Source organism: Nerophis ophidion, linkage group LG04 (genome assembly GCF_033978795.1).
Source record: "Nerophis ophidion isolate RoL-2023_Sa linkage group LG04, RoL_Noph_v1.0, whole genome shotgun sequence".
Taxonomy (NCBI): Eukaryota; Metazoa; Chordata; class Actinopteri; order Syngnathiformes; family Syngnathidae; genus Nerophis; species Nerophis ophidion.
Genome location: NC_084614.1, coordinates 70,257,186 through 70,276,646, shown reverse-complemented (window position 1 = coordinate 70,276,646; position 19,461 = coordinate 70,257,186). Strand labels below are relative to the sequence as shown.

Here is a 19,461-nt window from a genome sequence, read left to right as displayed (position 1 = left end):
GAACATGTTGAAGGACAAAATAAACAGTTATCAACAGTAAATGAACGAGTAGATTAATAATTAATTTTTCCAGCTTGTCCTTTATATTTTGACATAAGTAGAAAGATAAATGACACAATATGTTATTGCATGCGTCAACAGACTAATTAGGAGCCTTTGTTTGTTTACTTACTACTAAAGCACAAGTTGACTAGTATGTCTACTATTTTATTTAAGGACAAAATTATTATTCGATTACAATAACAAACATATGTTTAATGTACGCCCTGCGATGAGGTGGCGACTTGTCCAGGGCGTACCCTGCCTTCCGCCCGATTGTAGCTGAGATAGGCGGCAGCGCCTCCCGCGACCCCAAAAAGGGAATAAGCGGTAGAAAATGGATGGATGGATGGATGGATGTTTAATGTACCATACTTTTTTTTTGTTAAAATAAAGCCAATAATGCAAGTTTTTGGTGGTGCCCTTTATTTAGAAAAGCATCGAAAATAATCTAAATACATTTTGGTACCGGTACCAAAATATTGGTATCGAGACGACAACCCTAATACACACACAGACACAGACACACACACACACACACATATATACATATTTATGTATATATATATATATTTTTTTTTTTTATGTATATGTGTATATATATATATATATATATATATATATACATATGTATATACATAAATATACCTTCACATATATATGTATATGTGTGTGTGTTTACATATTATAACATAATGAATATATAATTAATAGTTACTATAACTGAATATTAAGAGGATGTAAAAGTTCAACTCCGACCTCGTTTACTCCCCTGATGTCACGAGGTCGTCATTTTTCCCATCATGCCCTGTAATGGATTTAAATGGGTGTAATTTCCAATTTCTTATGGTGATGAGACATTTTTTTTTTTTAAATAATATCCACACTGGTTGGGTTATGTGTGAACATGAATTGATTAACGTGGACTCCGACTTAAACAAGTTGAAGAACTTATTCGGGTGTTACCATTTAGTGGTCAATTGTACGGAATATGTACTGAACTGTGCAACCTACTAATAAAAGCTTCAATTAATCAATCAATCAATCCATGTGTGTTGACTTTTTGTGCGGGTTGAATTTTGTTTTTTCTGCACCACGACGAGGAAAGGCAGTTTGGATTGGGTCATATAAGTATATGCTGTGCGTGCGAGATCCTGAAGTACACATCATGGTAACCGTCCTGAGTAACTCACGTTGTTCACAAGATGGTGACATTTTGCCACTTGACACACCCCTGGGTATTTAAATTTAATACGAACACACACCCCTACCGCCGGGTTGCTTATTCAAATAGAACTAGTGCCGTCTTTTCGCGGCCCAAATTGAAGATGCCGGCGGGCAGCATTTGGCCTCCCCTGATTTAGCTTGATACCTAGTGCTCTTTTCTACTTCATTTCCATCCCGGGGTCCTCCTAAAGATAGTGCGAAGCCCTCTAGACATTGAGCTAAAAATAAAAAAATATATAAAAAAATAAAAAAGGTATCCTTTTGATATCCAGCCCAAGCTCCTAAGGCGTCAGAGAGTGAGGTTTACCAAAATACACTTGCACAGCCACACTGGCTGGCCTCCGTTGCAAAAGTTACAAAGGTCTTCAAAGGTTTGGAGCCCGTACCGATCTTGAGCGTCCTGCGGGCGCCGTGTTTGTTGTTGTAGCAGATCCGCTGCAGCTCGCACCTTCCGTTGAACTTCCGGGCCACGAACTTGAGTCCTCTCCACAGACATTTGCAATAAAGGAACACGAAGAACTGGGTCAAAACCCTGGAGGGGAAGAATACACAAGGATTTAGATTGGAAAACAATGTGTTTCTTATATTTCTATATATTATATAAAAATTATAATATATCAGTATATATGATATACTGTACATATAATGTTTAAATAATACATATATGTTATATTTTATATTGTTACTACGGTGGGCAGCACAGTAGATCAGGGGTTAGTGCATGTGCCTCACAATACGAAGGTCCTGAGTAGTCCTGAGTTCAATACCGTGCTCAGGATTTTTCTGTACGGAGTTTGCATGTTCTCGCCTGTGTGGGTTCCTTCCACCTCCAAGGAAATGCACCTGGGGATAGGTTGATTGGCAACACTAAAATGGTCCCTAGTGTGTGAATGTGAGTGTGAATGTTGTCTGTCTATCTGTGTTGGCCCTGTGATGAGGTGGCGACTTGTCCAGGGTGTACACTGCCTTCTGCCTGAATGCAGCTGAGATAGAGACGAGCGGTAAAAAATGGATGGATGGGATGGATTTGTACTGCGGTACATATTTAGTCTACTTTATACTTGCATTATCCTTTCCATCCTTACACTTTCCATCCTTTATAACTGAGCTACTGCGTGGAACAATTCCCCTTGTGGATCATTACAGTTTGTCTAAATCTGAGTCTAGGTCTAATTTGTTTGTTGCTCAAGCGGATTTTGTAATTACAAAGAGATGAACAGTTCAAAAGGTTTTGAGGCTGTCGATTGGCAACTAAACGTTTTTTCAATCTCATCAAGGTCTAGAGAATGGCTAGGCCACTTCAGGCCACACACTTGTTAAAGTTAAAGTACTGCTGATTTAAAGGGGAACATTATCACCAAACCTATGCAAGCGTCAATATATACCTTGATGTTGCAGAAAAAAGACCATGTATTTTTTTAACCGATTTCCGAACTCTAAATGGGTGAATTTTGGCAAATTAAACGCCTTTCTGTTTGTCGGTGTTTTAGCAATGACGTCAGAACGTGACGTCACCGAGGTAATACAGCCGCCATTTTCATTTTCACATTACAAACACAGGGTCTCAGCTTTGTTATTTTCCGTTTTTTCGACTATTTTTTGGAACCTTGGAGACATCATGCCTCGTCGGTGTGTTGTCGGAGGGTGTAACAACACTGACAGGGAGGGATTCAAGTTGCAGCACTGGCAAGAAATCTGCCGCCAGAAAACCCATTGAATGTGCCAGAGTGTCTGCACATTTTACCGGCGATGCTAAGACAGACATGGCACAGAGCTGTGTGGATAACCTGCAGATGCATTTGCAACGATTAAGTCAACGAAATCACAAAGGCGAGTTTTGTTGATGTTGTTGACTTACGTGCTAATCAGACATATTTGGTCGCAGCATGACTGCCAGCTAATCGATGCTAACATGCTACGCTAATCGATGCTAACATGCTATTTACACTAGCTGTATGTACATTTGAAACTAGATACCCACATTTAATGCGAAACAAACACTTACCAATCGACGGATTTAAGTTGCTCCAGTGTCACAAGATGCGAAAGTCCTGATCGTTTGGGCCGCACATTTTACCGGCGATGCTAATAAGGCAGCTATGCTATGGGCCACTTCATTAGGTACACCCATGCTATGGCCGAATAGCATCAATAGCTATTCGCTCAATAGCTTCAATTTCTTCTTCAATTTCGTTTTCGCTATCTGCCTTCATACTCCGACCATCTGTTTCAATACATGCGTAATCTGTTGAATCGCTTAAGCCGCTGAAATCCGAGTCTGAATCCGAGCTAATGTCGCTATATCTTGCTGTGGTGACCGCCATGTTGTTTGTATTGGCAGCCCTGTATGACGTCACAGGGAAATGGATAGTCGCATCGCAAATAGCGAAAATCAGGAACTTTAAAGCTTCTTTAGGGATATTCCGGGAGGTGTAAAATTTTGAAAAAAACTTTGAAAAATAAAACAAGCCACTGGGAACTGATTTTTATTGTTTTTAACCCTTTTGAGATTGTGATAATGTTCCCCTTTAAGATTACCACTAAATAAGATTAAGAACATTAAATGTTAAAATAAACCAAAACAAGCACAATATTGAACAAAGTGATTACCTCTCTGACAGAAAGCTATTTTTTTTGGTAAAGATGGAATTCCTAATACTAATCAGGGGTCGGATAAAAGTGAAAATCCTCAAGAAAATGTGTTGTCGTGCAACGGCAGTAGTGGCGAATTAAAAAGGGGATGCATAAAGGAACAGATTAGTAAAACTAGAGGCTCATTAAATGCTATTTCTGTCAAACGGAGAAATGTGCGCCATGGGAAAATGCATGTCGACCCGTTATGGAACTATGGGGACGTCACCTGCTTTACTTTGGCAGAAATGGCAGCGAGGACAATCCGCTGGGAAGGCTCGGCAGGTCTGAGACGCGACTGTTTAATCCGCCTTTAATCACACTTCATATTTAAAGGAGTGAAAACACGCAGTCACCCTCATGTGTGCGCTTTGAACCACCCGCAGCTGAATTTGCAACATTTCCAGGCGGAAATGAATTCCTCCTTCCATCATGTGGTGTCATCCCACACAAAAATCCAAAGAAAAAGAAAAACACTTCAAGACGCTCACTGAGCATATTAATAGTCTTACCTCCAACTTTTATTAGAATTCTGATATATATTCCCCTTGAAGATATTCGTTCAAGTCCATATTGTTCAACTTCTGGGGCGTTTTGGCTTTGGAGGTCTCGTTGTAGATTGTTAGTATTACTTCTGCCAAGGCAAAAGATTTTGTTTTGATAGATAGATAGATAGATAGATAGATAGATAGATAGATAGATAGATAGATAGATAGATAGATAGATAGATAGATAGATAGATAGATAGATAGATAGATAGATAGATAGATAGATAGTACTTTATTGATTCCTTCAGGAGAGTTCTTTCAGGAAAATTAAAATTCCAGCAGCAGTGTACAGAGTTGAGATCAATTTAAAAAAAAAAGTAAAAAGTATATAATGGGGGTTTAAAAGGAAACAAAATAGAGAAATATTACAAAAAGAATAAAAACATTGGGAATAACAATATAACAGTAAAATAAGAATATAACAAGACAAAGTAGGCAGTAGTGACCATGTCATGAAAACGTATTGCACTGTTAATGTTTTGATGACTTTTTGTAGATTTGTTCGAAGTTGAGGCCCCAAGCCGAGTTTTCCTGTGAGCCCTTCTATTACAAAAAAATTTCCGTTTGAGAAATATTGAGGTCACATTTAATCAGTCCAAAAAAAAAACATTTTTGAATTAAATTTTGTGCAAAATAATAATACAATTTAAAAAGGCAAAACACAAAAAAAAATTTAATTTCCCCTTTAAAGTTTTCAACGTGATGAGCTGCTATTTAAGTTACCTAAGAATTGTTTTTTTTCTTTGGCAGGCTTGATTACTTATGCTAGTTGGGAATCCTAAAGTGTCCAGGTTATTAAAAGCAGCATAACTAAATCCCAGGTATGTTGTACTACAGACAGCTTGAGAAGGTTTGCCCTATAAAACAATTATAATTTACCCCATGTCTCCATCCTTGATGTTCAAACTCATAAACTTTTTTTTTTTTGCAAATAATAATTAACTTAGAATTTCATGGCTGCAACACGTGCCAAAGTAGTTGGGAAAGGACATGTTCACCACTGTGTTACATCACCTTTTCTTTTAACAACACTCATTAAACGTTTGGGAACTGAGGAAACTGATTGTTGAAACTTTGAAAGTGGAATTCTTTCCCATTCTTGTTTTATGTAGAGCTTTAGTCGTTCAACAGTCCTGGGTCTCCGGTGTCGTATTTTACGCTTTATAATGCGCCACACATTTTCGATGGGAGACAGGTCTGGACTGCAGGCAGGCCAGGAAAGTACCAGCACTTTTTTTTTACGAAGCCACACTGTTGTAACACTAGTCTTGCTGAAATAAGCAGGGGCGTCCATGATAACGTTGCTTGGATGACAACATATGTTGCTCCAAAACCTGTATGGTCCATTCAGCATTAATGTGTAAGTTACCCATGCTTTGGGCACTAATACACCCCCATACCATCACAGATGCTGGCTTTTGAACTTTGCGCATACAACAATCAGAATGGTTATTTTCCTCTTTGTTCTGGAGGACAGCACGTCCTCTGTTTCCAAATATAATTTGAAATGTGGACTCGTCAGACCACAAAACACCTTTCCACTTTGCATCAGTCCATCTCAGGTGAGCTCGGGCCCAGCCAAGCCGGCGGCGTTTCAGGATTTTGTTGATTCATGGGATTGGTTTTGCATAGTAAAGTTTTAACTTGCACTTACAGATGTAGCAACCAACTGTAGTTACTGACAGTGGTTTTATGAAGTGTCCCTGAGCCTATGTGGTGATATCCTTTACACACTGATGTCGCTTTTTGATGCAGTACCGCCTGAGGAATAAAAGTCTGTAATATCATCCCTTACGTGCAGTGATTTCTCCAGATTCTCTGAATTTTTTGATGATTTTACGGATTGTAGACGGTAAAATCCCTAAATTCCTTGGATTAGCTCGTTGAGAAATGTTGTTCTAAAACTGTTCGACAATTTGCTTACAAAGTGGTGACCCTCGCCCCATCCTTGTTTGTGAATTACTTAGCATTTCATGGAAGCTGTTTTTAAACCCAATCATGGCACCCACCTGTTCCCAATTAGCCTGCACCTCTGTGGGATGTTCCATATAAGTGATGAGCATTCCTCAACTTTATCAGTATTTACTGCCACCTTTTCCAACTTCTGTGTCACGTGTTGCTGGCATCAAATTCTAAAGTTAATGATCATTTGCAAAAAAAAAAAAGTTTATCAGTTTAAACACCAAATATGTTGTCTTTGTAGCATATTCAACTGAATATGGGTTGAAAATGATTTGCAAATCATTGTATTCCGTTTGTGTTTACATCTAACACAATTTCCCAACTCATATGGAAACAGGGTTTGTGTATTAGGAGCGTGCCTTAAAGGCACTGCCTTTAGCGTCCTCTACAACCTGTCATCATGTCCGCTTTTCCTCCATACAAATAGCGTGCCAGCCAACTCACGCAATATATGCAACTTTTACACAAACATAAGTGGATGCAAGACATAACTGATCAACAGCCATACAGGTCACACTGAGGGTGGCTGTATAAACAACTTTAACACTGTTACAAATATGCGCCACACTGTGATAACACACCAATCAAGAATGACAAACACATTTCGGGAGAACATCCGCACCGTAACACAAAAGAACAAATACCCAGAATCCATTGCAGCACTAACTCTTATGCGACGCTACAATATAAACACTGCTTTAATGGACACAATTAAACACAATCGAGTAAATGAAGTCAACTTGTGTTTACACTACCGGTACTTTAAATGGAAATACAATTTCCACTCCATGAAGCTAATTGGATCAAAGAGAACCGCACACACACACAAAAAAAAAAACCTCAGTTTGATCAATAAATCCATACTCAGTGGCCTGGTGGTTAGTGTGTCCGCCCTGAGATTGGTAAATTGAGAGTTCAAACCAAAAGAGTCATACCCATACTTGCCAACCTTAAAACCTCCGATTTTAGGAGGTGGGGGTGGGGGGTGGGGGGCGTGGTCGGGGCGGGGCGTGGTTGGGGGGGTGTTTAAGAGGGGAGGAGTATGTTTACAACTAGATTCACCAAGTCAAGTATTTCATATACAGTATATACATATATACACACACATGTAAATATATATACATACGTACATATATATGTATACACATACAGTACATATATACTGTATATACACACATATATATATATACATATATATACACACACACACACACACATATATATATATATATATATATATATATATATATATATATATATATATATATATATAAAAGAAATACTTGAATTTCAGTGTTCATTTATTTACACATTTACACACACATAACACTCATCTACTCATTGTTGAGTTAAGGGTTGAATTGTCCATCCTTGTTTTTCTAACCATATGCATGTACAGTAGATGGCAGTATTGTCCTGTTTAAGAGTGTCACAACATTGCTGTTTACGGCAGACAAACTGCTTTACGGTAGGCGAAAACGGACTGCTGTTGTTATGTGTTGCTACCGCGCTGGGAGGAGGTTAATGAAACTGCCTAACAATAAACCCACATAAGAAACCAAGAACTCGCCCTCCACCTTTCTACAGTTATAACGTCCTTGGGCAGACATGGGAAAGCGGATGTGTCGGCAGGGAGCTGGAGGGGGCGTGGCCTCCAACTCCGACTGAATTTCGTGAGATTTTTGGGAGGAAATTTGTCCCAGGAGGTTTTCGGGGGAGGCGCTGAATTTCGTTGGTCTCCCGAAAAATCCGGGAGGGTTGGCAAGTATGGTCATTAGGGTTGTGAATCTTTGGGTGTCCCACGATTCGATTCAATACCGATTCTTGGGGTCACGATTCGATAATATATCAATTTTTCCGATTCGGTTCTCGATTCAAAAACTATATTTTTCTGATTCAAAACGATTCTGTATTCATTCAATACATAGGATTTCAGCAGGATCTACCCCAGTCTGCTGACATGCTAGCAGAGTAGTTGATTTTTTTTTAAAAGCTTTTATGATTGTAAAGGACAATGTTTTATCAACTGATTGCAATAATGTACATTTTTTTAACTATTAAACAAACCAAAAATATTACTTATTTTATCTTTGTGAAAACATTGGACACAGTGTTGTCAAGCTTATGAGATGTGATGCAAGTGTAAGCCACTGTGACATTATTATTCTTTTTTTTTTTTTTTTAATAAATGTCTAATGATAATGTCAATTAGGGATTTTTAATCACTGCTATGCTGAAATTATAACTAATATTGATACTGTTGTTGATAATATTCACTTTTGTTTCACTACTTTTGGTTTGTTCTGTGTCTTGTCAATTGCTCTGTTTATTGCAGTTCTGAGTGTTGCTGGGTCAGGTTTGGTTTTGGAATTGGATTGCATTGTTATGGTATTGCTGTGTAGTGGTTTGTTGGATTGATAAAAAAAATAAAATAAAAAAAAATAAAAAAAATAATTATTTGTTAAATTCCATTTTCTATTGCTTATTCCCTTTTGGAGTCGCGGGGGGCGCTGGCGCCTATCTCAGCAACAATCGGGCGTAAGGCGGGGTACACCCTGGACAAGTCGTCACCTCATCGCAGGGCCAACACAGATAGACAGACAACATTCACACTCACATTCACACACTAGGGCCAATTTAGTGTTGCCAATCAACCTATCCCCAGGTGCATGTTTTTGAAGGTGGGAGGAAGCCGGAGTACCCGGAGGGAACCCACGCAGTCACGGGGAGAACATGCAAACTCCACACAGAAAGATCCCGAGCCTTGATTTGAACCCAGGACTGCAGGAACTTCGTATTGTGAGGCAGACGCACTAACCCCTCTGCCACCGCGAAGCCCCCTATTTGTTAAATTGATTTTTAAAAATGAGAATCGATTCTGAATCGCACAACGCATTCGATTCGATTCATATTTGAATCGATTTTTTCCAACCCCCCTAATGGTCATACCAAAAGACTATAAAAAAAAAGGGCCCATTGCCTCACTTCTTGACACTCAGCATCCAGGGTTGAAATTGGGGGTTAAATCACCAAAAATGATTCCCGGGCGTGGCCACCGCTGCTGCTCACTGCTCCCCTCACCTCCCAGGGGGTGAACAAAGGTGATGGGTCAAATGCAGGGAATAATTTTTTCAAACCTAGTGTGTGTGTGTGTGTGTGTGTGTGAGACAATCAATGCTACTTTAACTTTAATATAAGTGCGGTTTAAGTCCCAGGGGAAGCTCCTAATAGACGCTAGGTAGGGACCAATTGTTACATGTATATATTACAGAGTAAACAACAATGGAGGCTCTCTTTACCTTAAGAAGTGCTTCATGGTGCTTGCTTCGGTCTTTTTTTTTTTTTTTAGAAGGATGTTGGGCTTGGAGACGACCTGCAAAGACGATAGATGATGAAGAGGAGGCCTGCATGCCCACGGTGGCGCAAACATTACCATAAACGCATATTTCAACCGCACACATTGTAACGCGCCGTCCATTTTTAACGCTTTTACCCGCATTAACAGGCTGTTTTTTTTTTTTTAACACAATAATCCGCGGGGCGATTAGCAAGCAGAGCCCGCGCCATTTGCATCTTCCGCATCACCTCGCTGCGTGGCGTCCCCGGCCGGCTCCCTTCGTGGGGTCGGTGTGAAAAACGGATGGTCTTACCTGTTTTTAAGTCCTCGTAACGGTTGTGGGAGCAAGCGAGGCGACGCAGGAAGGTATTTTTTTGTTACTGGACTCCCGTCGTCCGCTCGTCCTACACCATGGTGACGTAATGTGACGCTGCAGCCTGCAGGGGGCGCAGCGAGTCGCCGCACTAAAGCAGATCAGGTGGGAGAGGGTGACACAGGTGGACGGGACAACCCCATCTATCCATCCATTTTCTACCGCTTATTCTCTTTTGGGGTCGTGGGGGGCGCTGGCGCCTATCTCAGCTACAATCGGGCGGGAGGCGGTGTACACCCTGGACAAGTCGCCACCTCATCGCAAGGCCTGGACGGGACAACTGTGCTGAAAAATGTTCCAACAAATATATGAGGGCAGTTTTAGTGATACAATATTTCCCGAACACAGTTCTATTCATCCATCCATTTTCTACCGCTTATTTCCTTTTTGGGTCGCTGGCGCCTATCTCAGCTACAATCGGGCGGAAGCCGGGGTACACCCTGGACAAGTCGCCATCTCATCGCAGGGCCTGGACGGGACAACTGTACTGAAAAATGTTCCAACAAATATATGAGGGCAGTTTTAGTGATACAATATTTCCCGAACACAGTTCTATTCATCCATCCATTTTCTACCGCTTATTTCCTTTTTGGGTTGCTGGCGCCTATCTCAGCTACAATAGGGCGGAAGGCGGTGTACACCCTGGACAAGTCGCCACCTCATCGCAGGGCCTGGACGGGACAACTGTGCTGAAAAATGTTCCAACAAATATATGAGGGCAGTTTTAAGTGATACAATATTTCCCGAACACAGTTCCATTCATCCATCCATTTTCTACCGCTTATTCCCTTTTGGGGTCGCTGGCGCCTATCTCAGCTACAATCGGGCGGAAGGCGGGGTACACCCTGGACAAATCGCCACCTGATATCAGGGCCTGGACGGGACAACTGTGCTGAAAAATGTTCCAACAAATATATGAGGGCGGTTTTAGTGATACAATATTTCCCGAAAACAGTTCCAGTCATCCATCCATTTTCTACCGCTGATTCCCTTTTGGGGTCGCTGGCGCCTATCTCAGCTACAATCGGGCGGAAGGCGGGGCACACCCTGGACAAGTCGCCACCTCATCGCAGGCCTGGACGGGACAACTGTGCTGAAAAATGTTCCAACAAATATATGAGGGCAGTTTTAGTAATACAATATTTCCCAAAAACTGTTCCATTCATCCATCCATTTCCTACCGCGTATTCCCTTTTGGTGTCGCTGGCGCCTATCTCAGCTACAATCGGGCGGAAGTCGGTGTACACCGCGGACAAGTCGCTACCTCATCGCAGGGCCTGGACGGGACAACTGTGCTGAAAAATGTTCCAACAAATATATGAGGGCAGTTTTAGTGATACAATATTTCCCGAACACAGTTCCATTCATCCATCCATTTCCTACCGCTTATTCCCATTTGTGGTCGCTGGCGCCTATCTCAGCTACAATCGGGCGGAAGGCGGTGTACACCCCTGGACAAGTCGCCACCTCATCGCAAGGCCTGGACGGGACAACTGTACTGAAAAATGTTCCAACAAATATATGAGGCAGTTTTAGTGATACAATATTTCCCGAACACAGTTCTATTCATCCATCCATTTTCTACCGCTTATTTCCTTTTTGGGTTGCTGGCGCCTATCTCAGCTACAATAGGGCGGAAGGCGGTGTACACACTGGACAAGTCGCCACCTCATCGCAGGGCCTGGACGGGACAACTGTGCTGAAAAATGTTCCAACAAATATATGAGGGCAGTTTTAGTGATACAATATTTCCCGAACACAGTTCCATTCATCCATCCATTTTCTACCGCTTATTCCCTTTTGGGGTCGCTGGCGCCTATCTCAGCTACAATCGGGCGGAAGGCGGGGTACACCCTGGACAAATCGCCACCTGATATCAGGGCCTGGACGGGACAACTGTGCTGAAAAATGTTCCAACAAATATATGAGGGCGGTTTTAGTGATACAATATTTCCCGAAAACAGTTCCAGTCATCCATCCATTTTCTACCGCTGATTCCCTTTTGGGTCGCTGGCGCCTATCTCAGCTACAATCGGGCGGAAGGCGGGGCACACCCTGGACAAGTCGCCACCTCATCGCAGGACCTGGACGGGACAACTGTGCTGAAAAATGTTCCAACAAATATATGAGGGCAGTTTTAGTAATACAATATTTCCCAAAAACTGTTCCATTCATCCATCCATTTCCTACCGCGTATTCCCTTTTGGTGTCGCTGGCGCCTATCTCAGCTACAATCGGGCGGAAGTCGGTGTACACCGCGGACAAGTCGCTACCTCATCGCAGGGCCTGGACGGGACAACTGTGCTGAAAAATGTTCCAACAAATATATGAGGGCAGTTTTAGTGATACAATATTTCCCGAACACAGTTCCATTCATCCATCCATTTCCTACCGCTTATTCCCATTTGTGGTCGCTGGCGCCTATCTCAGCTACAATCGGGCGGAAGGCGGTGTACACCCTGGACAAGTCGCCACCTCATCGCAAGGCCTGGACGGGACAACTGTGCTGAAAAATGTTCCAACAAATATATGAGGGCAGTTTTAGTAATACAATATTTCCCGAACACAGTTCTATTCATCCATCCATTTCCTACCGCTTATTTCCTTTTTGGGTCGCTGGCGCCTATCTCAGCTACAATCGGGCGGAAGGCGGGGCACACCCTGGACAAGTCGCCACCTCATCGCAAGGCCTGGACGGGACAACTGTGCTGAAAAATGTTCCAACAAATATATGAGGGCAGTTTTAGTAATACAATATTTCCCGAACACAGTTCTATTCATCCATCCATTTCCTACCGCGTATTTCCTTTTGGTGTCGCTGGCGCCTATCTCAGCTACAATCGGGCGGAAGTCGGTGTACACCGCGGACAAGTCGCTACCTCATCGCAGGGCCTGGACGGGACAACTGTGCTGAAAAATGTTCCAACAAATATATGAGGGCAGTTTTAGTGATACAATATTTCCCAAACACAGTTCCATTCATCCATCCATTTCCTACCGCTTATTCCCATTTGTGGTCGCTGGCGCCTATCTCAGCTACAATCGGGCGGAAGGCGGTGTACACCCTGGACAAGTCGCCACCTCATCGCAAGGCCTGGACGGGACAACTGTGCTGAAAAATGTTCCAACAAATATATGAGGGCAGTTTTAGTGATACAATATTTCCCGAACACAGTTCTATTCATCCATCCATTTTCTACCGCTTATTTCCTTTTTGGGTCGCTGGCGCCTATCTCAGCTACAATAGGGCGGAAGGCGGTGTACACCCTGGACAAGTCGCCACCTCATCGCAGGGCCTGGACGGGACAACTGTGCTGAAAAATGTTCCAACAAATATATGAGGGCAGTTTTAGTGATACAATATTTCCGGAACACAGTTCCATTCATCCATCCATTTACTACCGCTTATTTCCTTTTGGAGTCGCTGGCGCCTATCTCAGCTACAATCGGGCGGAAGGCGGTGTACACCCTGGACAAGTCGCCACCTCATCGCAGGGCCTGGACGGGACAACTGTGCTGAAAAATGTTCCAACAAATATATGAGGGCAGTTTTAGTGATACAATATTTCCCGAACACAGTTCCATTCATCCATCCATTTTCTACCGCTTATTCCCTTTTGGGGTCGCTGGCGCCTATCTCAGCTACAATCGGGCGGAAGGCGGGGTACACCCTGGACAAATCGCCACCTGATATCAGGGCCTGGACGGGACAACTTTGCTGAAAAATGTTCCAACAAATATATGAGGGCAGTTTTAGTGATATAATATTTCCCGAACACAGTTCCATTCATCCATCCATTTTCTACCGCTTATTCCCATTTGGGGTCGCTGGCGCCTATCTCAGCTACAATCGGGCGGGAGGCGGGGTACACCCTGGACAAGTCGCCACCTCATCGCAGGGCCTGGACGGGACAACTGTACTGAAAAATGTTCCAACAAATATATGAGGGCAGTTTTAGTGATACAATATTTCCCGAAAACAGTGTTGTCTGTCTATCTGTGTTGGCCCTGCGATGAGGTGGCGACTTGTCCAGGGTGTACCCCGCCTTCCGCCCGATTGTAGCTGAGATAGGCGCCAGCGCCCCCCGCGACCCCGAAAGGGAATAAGCGGTAGAAAATGGATGGTTGGATGGAGTTCCATTCATCCATCCATTTTCTACCGCTTATTTCCTTTTGGGGTCGCTGGCGCCTATTTCACCTACAATCGGGCGGAAGGCGAGGTACACCCTGGACAAGTCGCCACCTCATCGCAGGGCCTGGACGGGACAACTGTGCTGAAAAATGTTCCAACAAATATGTGAGGGCAGTTTTAGTGATACAATATTTCCCGAACACAGTTCCATTCATCCATCCATTTTCTACCGCTTATTCCCATTTGGGGTCGCTGGCGCCTATCTCAGCTACAATCGGGCGGAAGGCGGTGTACACCCTGGACAAGTCGCCACCTCATCGCAGGGCCTGGACGGGACAACTGTACTGAAAAATGTTCCAACAAATATATGAGGGCAGTTTTAGTGATACTATATTTCCCGAAAACTGTTCCATTCATCCATCCATTTTCTACCGCGTATTCCCTATTGGGGTCGCTGGCGCCTATCTCAGCTACAATCGGGCGGAAGGCGGGGTACACCCTGGACAAGTCGCCACCTCATCGCAGGACCTGGACGGGAAAACTGTGCTGAAAAATGTTCCAACAAATATATGAGGGCAGTTTTAGTGATACAATATTTCCGGAACACAGTTCCATTCATCCATCCATTTACTACCGCTTATTTCCTTTTGGAGTCGCTGGCGCCTATCTCAGCTACAATCGGGCGGAAGGCGGTGTACACCCTGGACAAGTCGCCACCTCATCGCAGGGCCTGGACGGGACAACTGTGCTGAAAAATGTTCCAACAAATATATGAGGGCAGTTTTAGTGATACAATATTTCCCGAACACAGTTCCATTCATCCATCCATTTTCTACCGCTTATTCCCTTTTGGGGTCGCTGGCGCCTATCTCAGCTACAATCGGGCGGAAGGCGGGGTACACCCTGGACAAATCGCCACCTGATATCAGGGCCTGGACGGGACAACTTTGCTGAAAAATGTTCCAACAAATATATGAGGGCAGTTTTAGTGATATAATATTTCCCGAACACAGTTCCATTCATCCATCCATTTTCTACCGCTTATTCCCATTTGGGGTCGCTGGCGCCTATCTCAGCTACAATCGGGCGGGAGGCGGGGTACACCCTGGACAAGTCGCCACCTCATCGCAGGGCCTGGACGGGACAACTGTACTGAAAAATGTTCCAACAAATATATGAGGGCAGTTTTAGTGATACAATATTTCCCGAAAACAGTGTTGTCTGTCTATCTGTGTTGGCCCTAGCGATGAGGTGGCGACTTGTCCAGGGTGTACCCCGCCTTTCCGCCCGATTGTAGCTGAGATAGGCGCCAGCGCCCCCCGCGACCCCGAAAGGGAATAAGCGGTAGAAAATGGATGGTTGGATGGAGTTCCATTCATCCATCCATTTTCTACCGCTTATTTCCTTTTGGGGTCGCTGGCGCCTATTTCACCTACAATCGGGCGGAAGGCGAGGTACACCCTGGACAAGTCGCCACCTCATCGCAGGGCCTGGACGGGACAACTGTGCTGAAAAATGTTCCAACAAATATGTGAGGGCAGTTTTAGTGATACAATATTTCCCGAACACAGTTCCATTCATCCATCCATTTTCTACCGCTTATTCCCATTTGGGGTCGCTGGCGCCTATCTCAGCTACAATCGGGCGGAAGGCGGTGTACACCCTGGACAAGTCGCCACCTCATCGCAGGGCCTGGACGGGACAACTGTACTGAAAAATGTTCCAACAAATATATGAGGGCAGTTTTTAGTGATACTATATTTCCCCGAAAACTGTTCCATTCATCCATCCATTTTCTACCGCGTATTCCCTATTGGGGTCGCTGGCGCCTATCTCAGCTACAATCGGGCGGAAGGCGGGGTACACCCTGGACAAGTCGCCACCTCATCGCAGGACCTGGACGGGAAAACTGTGCTGAAAAATGTTCCAACAAATATATGAGGGCAGTTTTAGTAATACAATATTTCCCGAACACAGTTCCATTCATCCATCCATTTCCTACCGCTTATTCCCATTTGGGGTCGCTGGCGCCTATCTCAGCTACAATCGGGCGGAAGGCGGTGTACATCCTGGACAAGTCGCCACCTCATCGCAGGGCCTGGACGGGACAACTGTGCTGAAAAATGTTCCAACAAATATATGAGGGCAGTTTTAGTGAAACAATATTTCCCGAAAACAGTTCCATTCATCCATCCATTTCCTACCGCTTATTCCCTTTTGGGGTCGCTGGCGCCTATCTCAGCTACAATCGGGCGGAATGCGAGGTACACCCTGGACAAGTCGCCACCTCATCGCAGGGCCTGGACGGGACAACTGTGCTGAAAAATGTTCCAACAAATATATGAGGGCAGTTTTAGTGATACAATATTTCCTGAAAACTGTTCCATTCATCCATCCATTTTCTACCGCTTATTTCCTTTTGGGGTCGCTGGCGCCTATTTCAGCTACAATCGGGCGGAAGGCGAGGTACACCCTGGACAAGTCGCCACCTCATCGCAGGGCCTGGACGGGACAACTGTGCTGAAAAATGTTCCAACAAATATATGAGGGCAGTTTTAGTGATACAATATTTCCTGAAAACTGTTCCATTCATCCATCCATTTCCTACCGCTTATTTCCTTTTGGGGTCGCTGGCGCCTATTTCAGCTACAATCGGGCGGAAGGCGAGGTACACCCTGGACAAGTCGCCACCTCATCGCAGGGCCTGGACGGGACAACTGTGCTGAAAAATGTTCCAACAAATATATGTGGGCAGTTTTAGTGATACTATATTTCCCGAAAACTGTTCCATTCATCCATCCATTTTCTACCGCGTATTCCCTATTGGGGTCGCTGGCGCCTATCTCAGCTACAATCGGGCGGAAGTCGGGGTACACCCTGGACAAGTCGCCACCTCATCGCAGGGCCTGGACGGGACAACTGTACTGAAAAATGTTAAAACAAATATATGAGGGCAGTTTTAGTGATACAATATTTCCCGAAAACAGTGTTGTCTGTCTATCTGTGTTGGCCCTGCGATGAGGTGGCGACTTGTCCAGGGTGTACCCCGCCTTCCGCCCGATTGTAGCTGAGATAGGCGCCAGCGCCCCCCGCGACCTCGAAAGGGAATAAGCGGTAGAAAATGGATGGTTGGATGGAGTTCCATTCATCCATCCATTTTCTACCGCTTATTTCCTTTTGGGGTCGCTGGCGCCTATTTCAGCTACAATCGGGCGGAAGGCGAGGTACACCCTGGACAAGTCGCCACCTGATCTCAGGGCCTGGACGGGACAACTGTGCTGAAAAATGTTCCAACAAATATATGAGGGCAGTTTTAGTGATACAATATTTCCCGAACACAGTTCCATTCATCCATCCATTTCCTACCGCTTATTCCCTTTTGGGGTCGCTGGCGCCTATCTCAGCTACAATCGGGCGGGAGGCGAGGTACACCCTGGACAAGTCGCCACCTGATCTCAGGGCCTGGACGGGACAACTGTGCTGAAAAATGTTCCAACAAATATATGAGGGCAGTTTTAGTGATACAATATTTCCCGAAAACAGTTCCATTCATCCATCCATTTTTTACCGCTTATTCCCTTTTGGGGTCGCTGGCGCCTATTTCAGCTACAATCGGGCGGAATGCGAGGTACACCCTGGACAAGTCGCCACCTCATCGCAGTGCCTGGACGGGACAACTGTGCTGAAAAATGTTCCAACAAATATATGAGGGCAGTTTTAGTGATACAATATTTCCCGAAAACAGTTCCATTCATCCATCCATTTTCTACGCTTATTCCCTTCGGGGTCGCGGGGAGGGGCGCCGAAAAGGGGGGCTAAAGGATACGGATTCTAGGGGAGACGGATTCTAGGGGCCCATGATGGAGGGGGGCCCAGAGAGGCCCCTAATTATGGTGAAATTATAATACAGAGGGTTCCTGTAAAGATTGTTTTCATGGGGCCCAAAATCCCTAGCGGCGCCCCTGGGGAGGGGGGAGGGGGGGGGGGCTGACTTCACACCTGTGTCCACACCTGTATGTAAACAACTGCCATTGCAATGACAATATTAATAAGCTGCTACTATTAAAGTTGAAAGAAAAGGTAACCAAAATCATCCAAACAGGACTAACAGATATAGCAAATGCTAATAGAATAGAATATAAATCAATCAATGATTATTTATACAGCCCTAAATCATTAGTGTCTCAAAGGGCTGTATAAACCACAACGACATCCTCGGTAGAGCCCACATAAGGGCAAGGAAAACTTACACCCAGTGGGACTCACACACAGTGGGACGTCAGTGACAATGATGACTATGAGAAACCTTGGAGAGGATCAATCAATCAATCAATCAATCAATGTTTATTTATATAGCCCTAAATCACAAATGTCTCAAAGGACTGTACAAACCACTACGACTACGACATCCTCGGAAGAACCCACATAAGGGCAAGGAAAACTCACATCCAGTGGGACGCCAGTGACAATGATGACTATGAGAAACCTTGGAGAGGACCTCAAATGTGGGCAGCCCCCCCCCCTCTAGGGGACCGAAAGCAATGGATGTCGAGCGGGTCTAACATGATACTGTGAAAGTTCAATCCATAGTGGCTCCAACACAGTCGCGAGAGTTCAGTTCAAAGCGGATCCAAGACAGCAGCGAGAGTCCCGTCCACAGCAAACCATCCCAAGCGGAGGCGGATCAGCAGCGTAGAGATGTCCCCAACCGATACACAGACGAGCGGTCCATCCTGGGTCCCGACTCTGGATAACCTGTACTTCATCCATGGTCATCGGACTGGACCCCCTCCACAAGGGAGGGGGGGACAGAGGAGAAAAAGAAAAGAAGCGGCAGATCAACTGATCTAAAAAGGAGGTCTATTTAAAGGCTAGAGTATACAAATGAGTTTTAAGGTGAGACTTAAATGCTTCTACTGAGGTAACATCTCGAACTGTTACCGAGTACTGGAGCCCGAACGGAAAACGTTCTATAGCCCGCAGACGTTTTTTGGGCTTTGGGAATCACTAATAAGCCGGAGTCTTTTGAACGCAGATTTCTTGCCGGGACATACGGTACAATACAATCGGCAAGATAGGATGGAGCTAGACCGTGTAGTATTTTATACGTAAGTAGTAAAACCTTAGTCACATCTTAAGTGCACAGGAAGCCAGTGCAGGTGAGCCAGTACAGGCGTAATGTGATCAAACTTTCTTGTTCTTGTCAAAAGTC

At 44.3% G+C, this 19,461-nt stretch overlaps 1 protein-coding gene and 1 long non-coding RNA gene across 3 annotated transcripts in view; both read right to left on the bottom strand.

The window, feature by feature from the left end:
- elmod1 (ELMO/CED-12 domain containing 1) overlaps positions 1 to 10,294 on the bottom strand; it is a 35,705-nt gene extending 25,411 nt beyond the window's left edge. Inside the window, exons 1-4 of one of the 2 annotated variants that reach the window (XM_061898932.1) lie at positions 10,280 to 10,294; positions 10,058 to 10,208; positions 9,707 to 9,780; positions 1,653 to 1,798 (exon numbers count right to left, since the gene is read on the bottom strand). In XM_061898932.1, the coding sequence (XP_061754916.1) occupies positions 1,653 to 1,798; positions 9,707 to 9,723 (163 nt within the window). In that variant the 5' untranslated portion in view covers positions 9,724 to 9,780; positions 10,058 to 10,208; positions 10,280 to 10,294. Of the gene's footprint in view, positions 1 to 1,652; positions 1,799 to 9,706; positions 9,781 to 10,057; positions 10,252 to 10,279 lie in introns of those variants that run through there. The other variant, XM_061898933.1, reaches the window with a different exon arrangement.
- Positions 10,295 to 11,297: 1,003 nt separating this feature from the next.
- LOC133550599 (uncharacterized) lies at positions 11,298 to 12,057 on the bottom strand. The gene is made up of 3 exons (XR_009806331.1): positions 11,703 to 12,057; positions 11,501 to 11,615; positions 11,298 to 11,412 (listed from the first exon to the last, which is right to left on the bottom strand). It is a non-coding gene; the product is annotated as an uncharacterized LOC133550599 (long non-coding RNA).
- Positions 12,058 to 19,461: the final 7,404 nt, after the last annotated feature.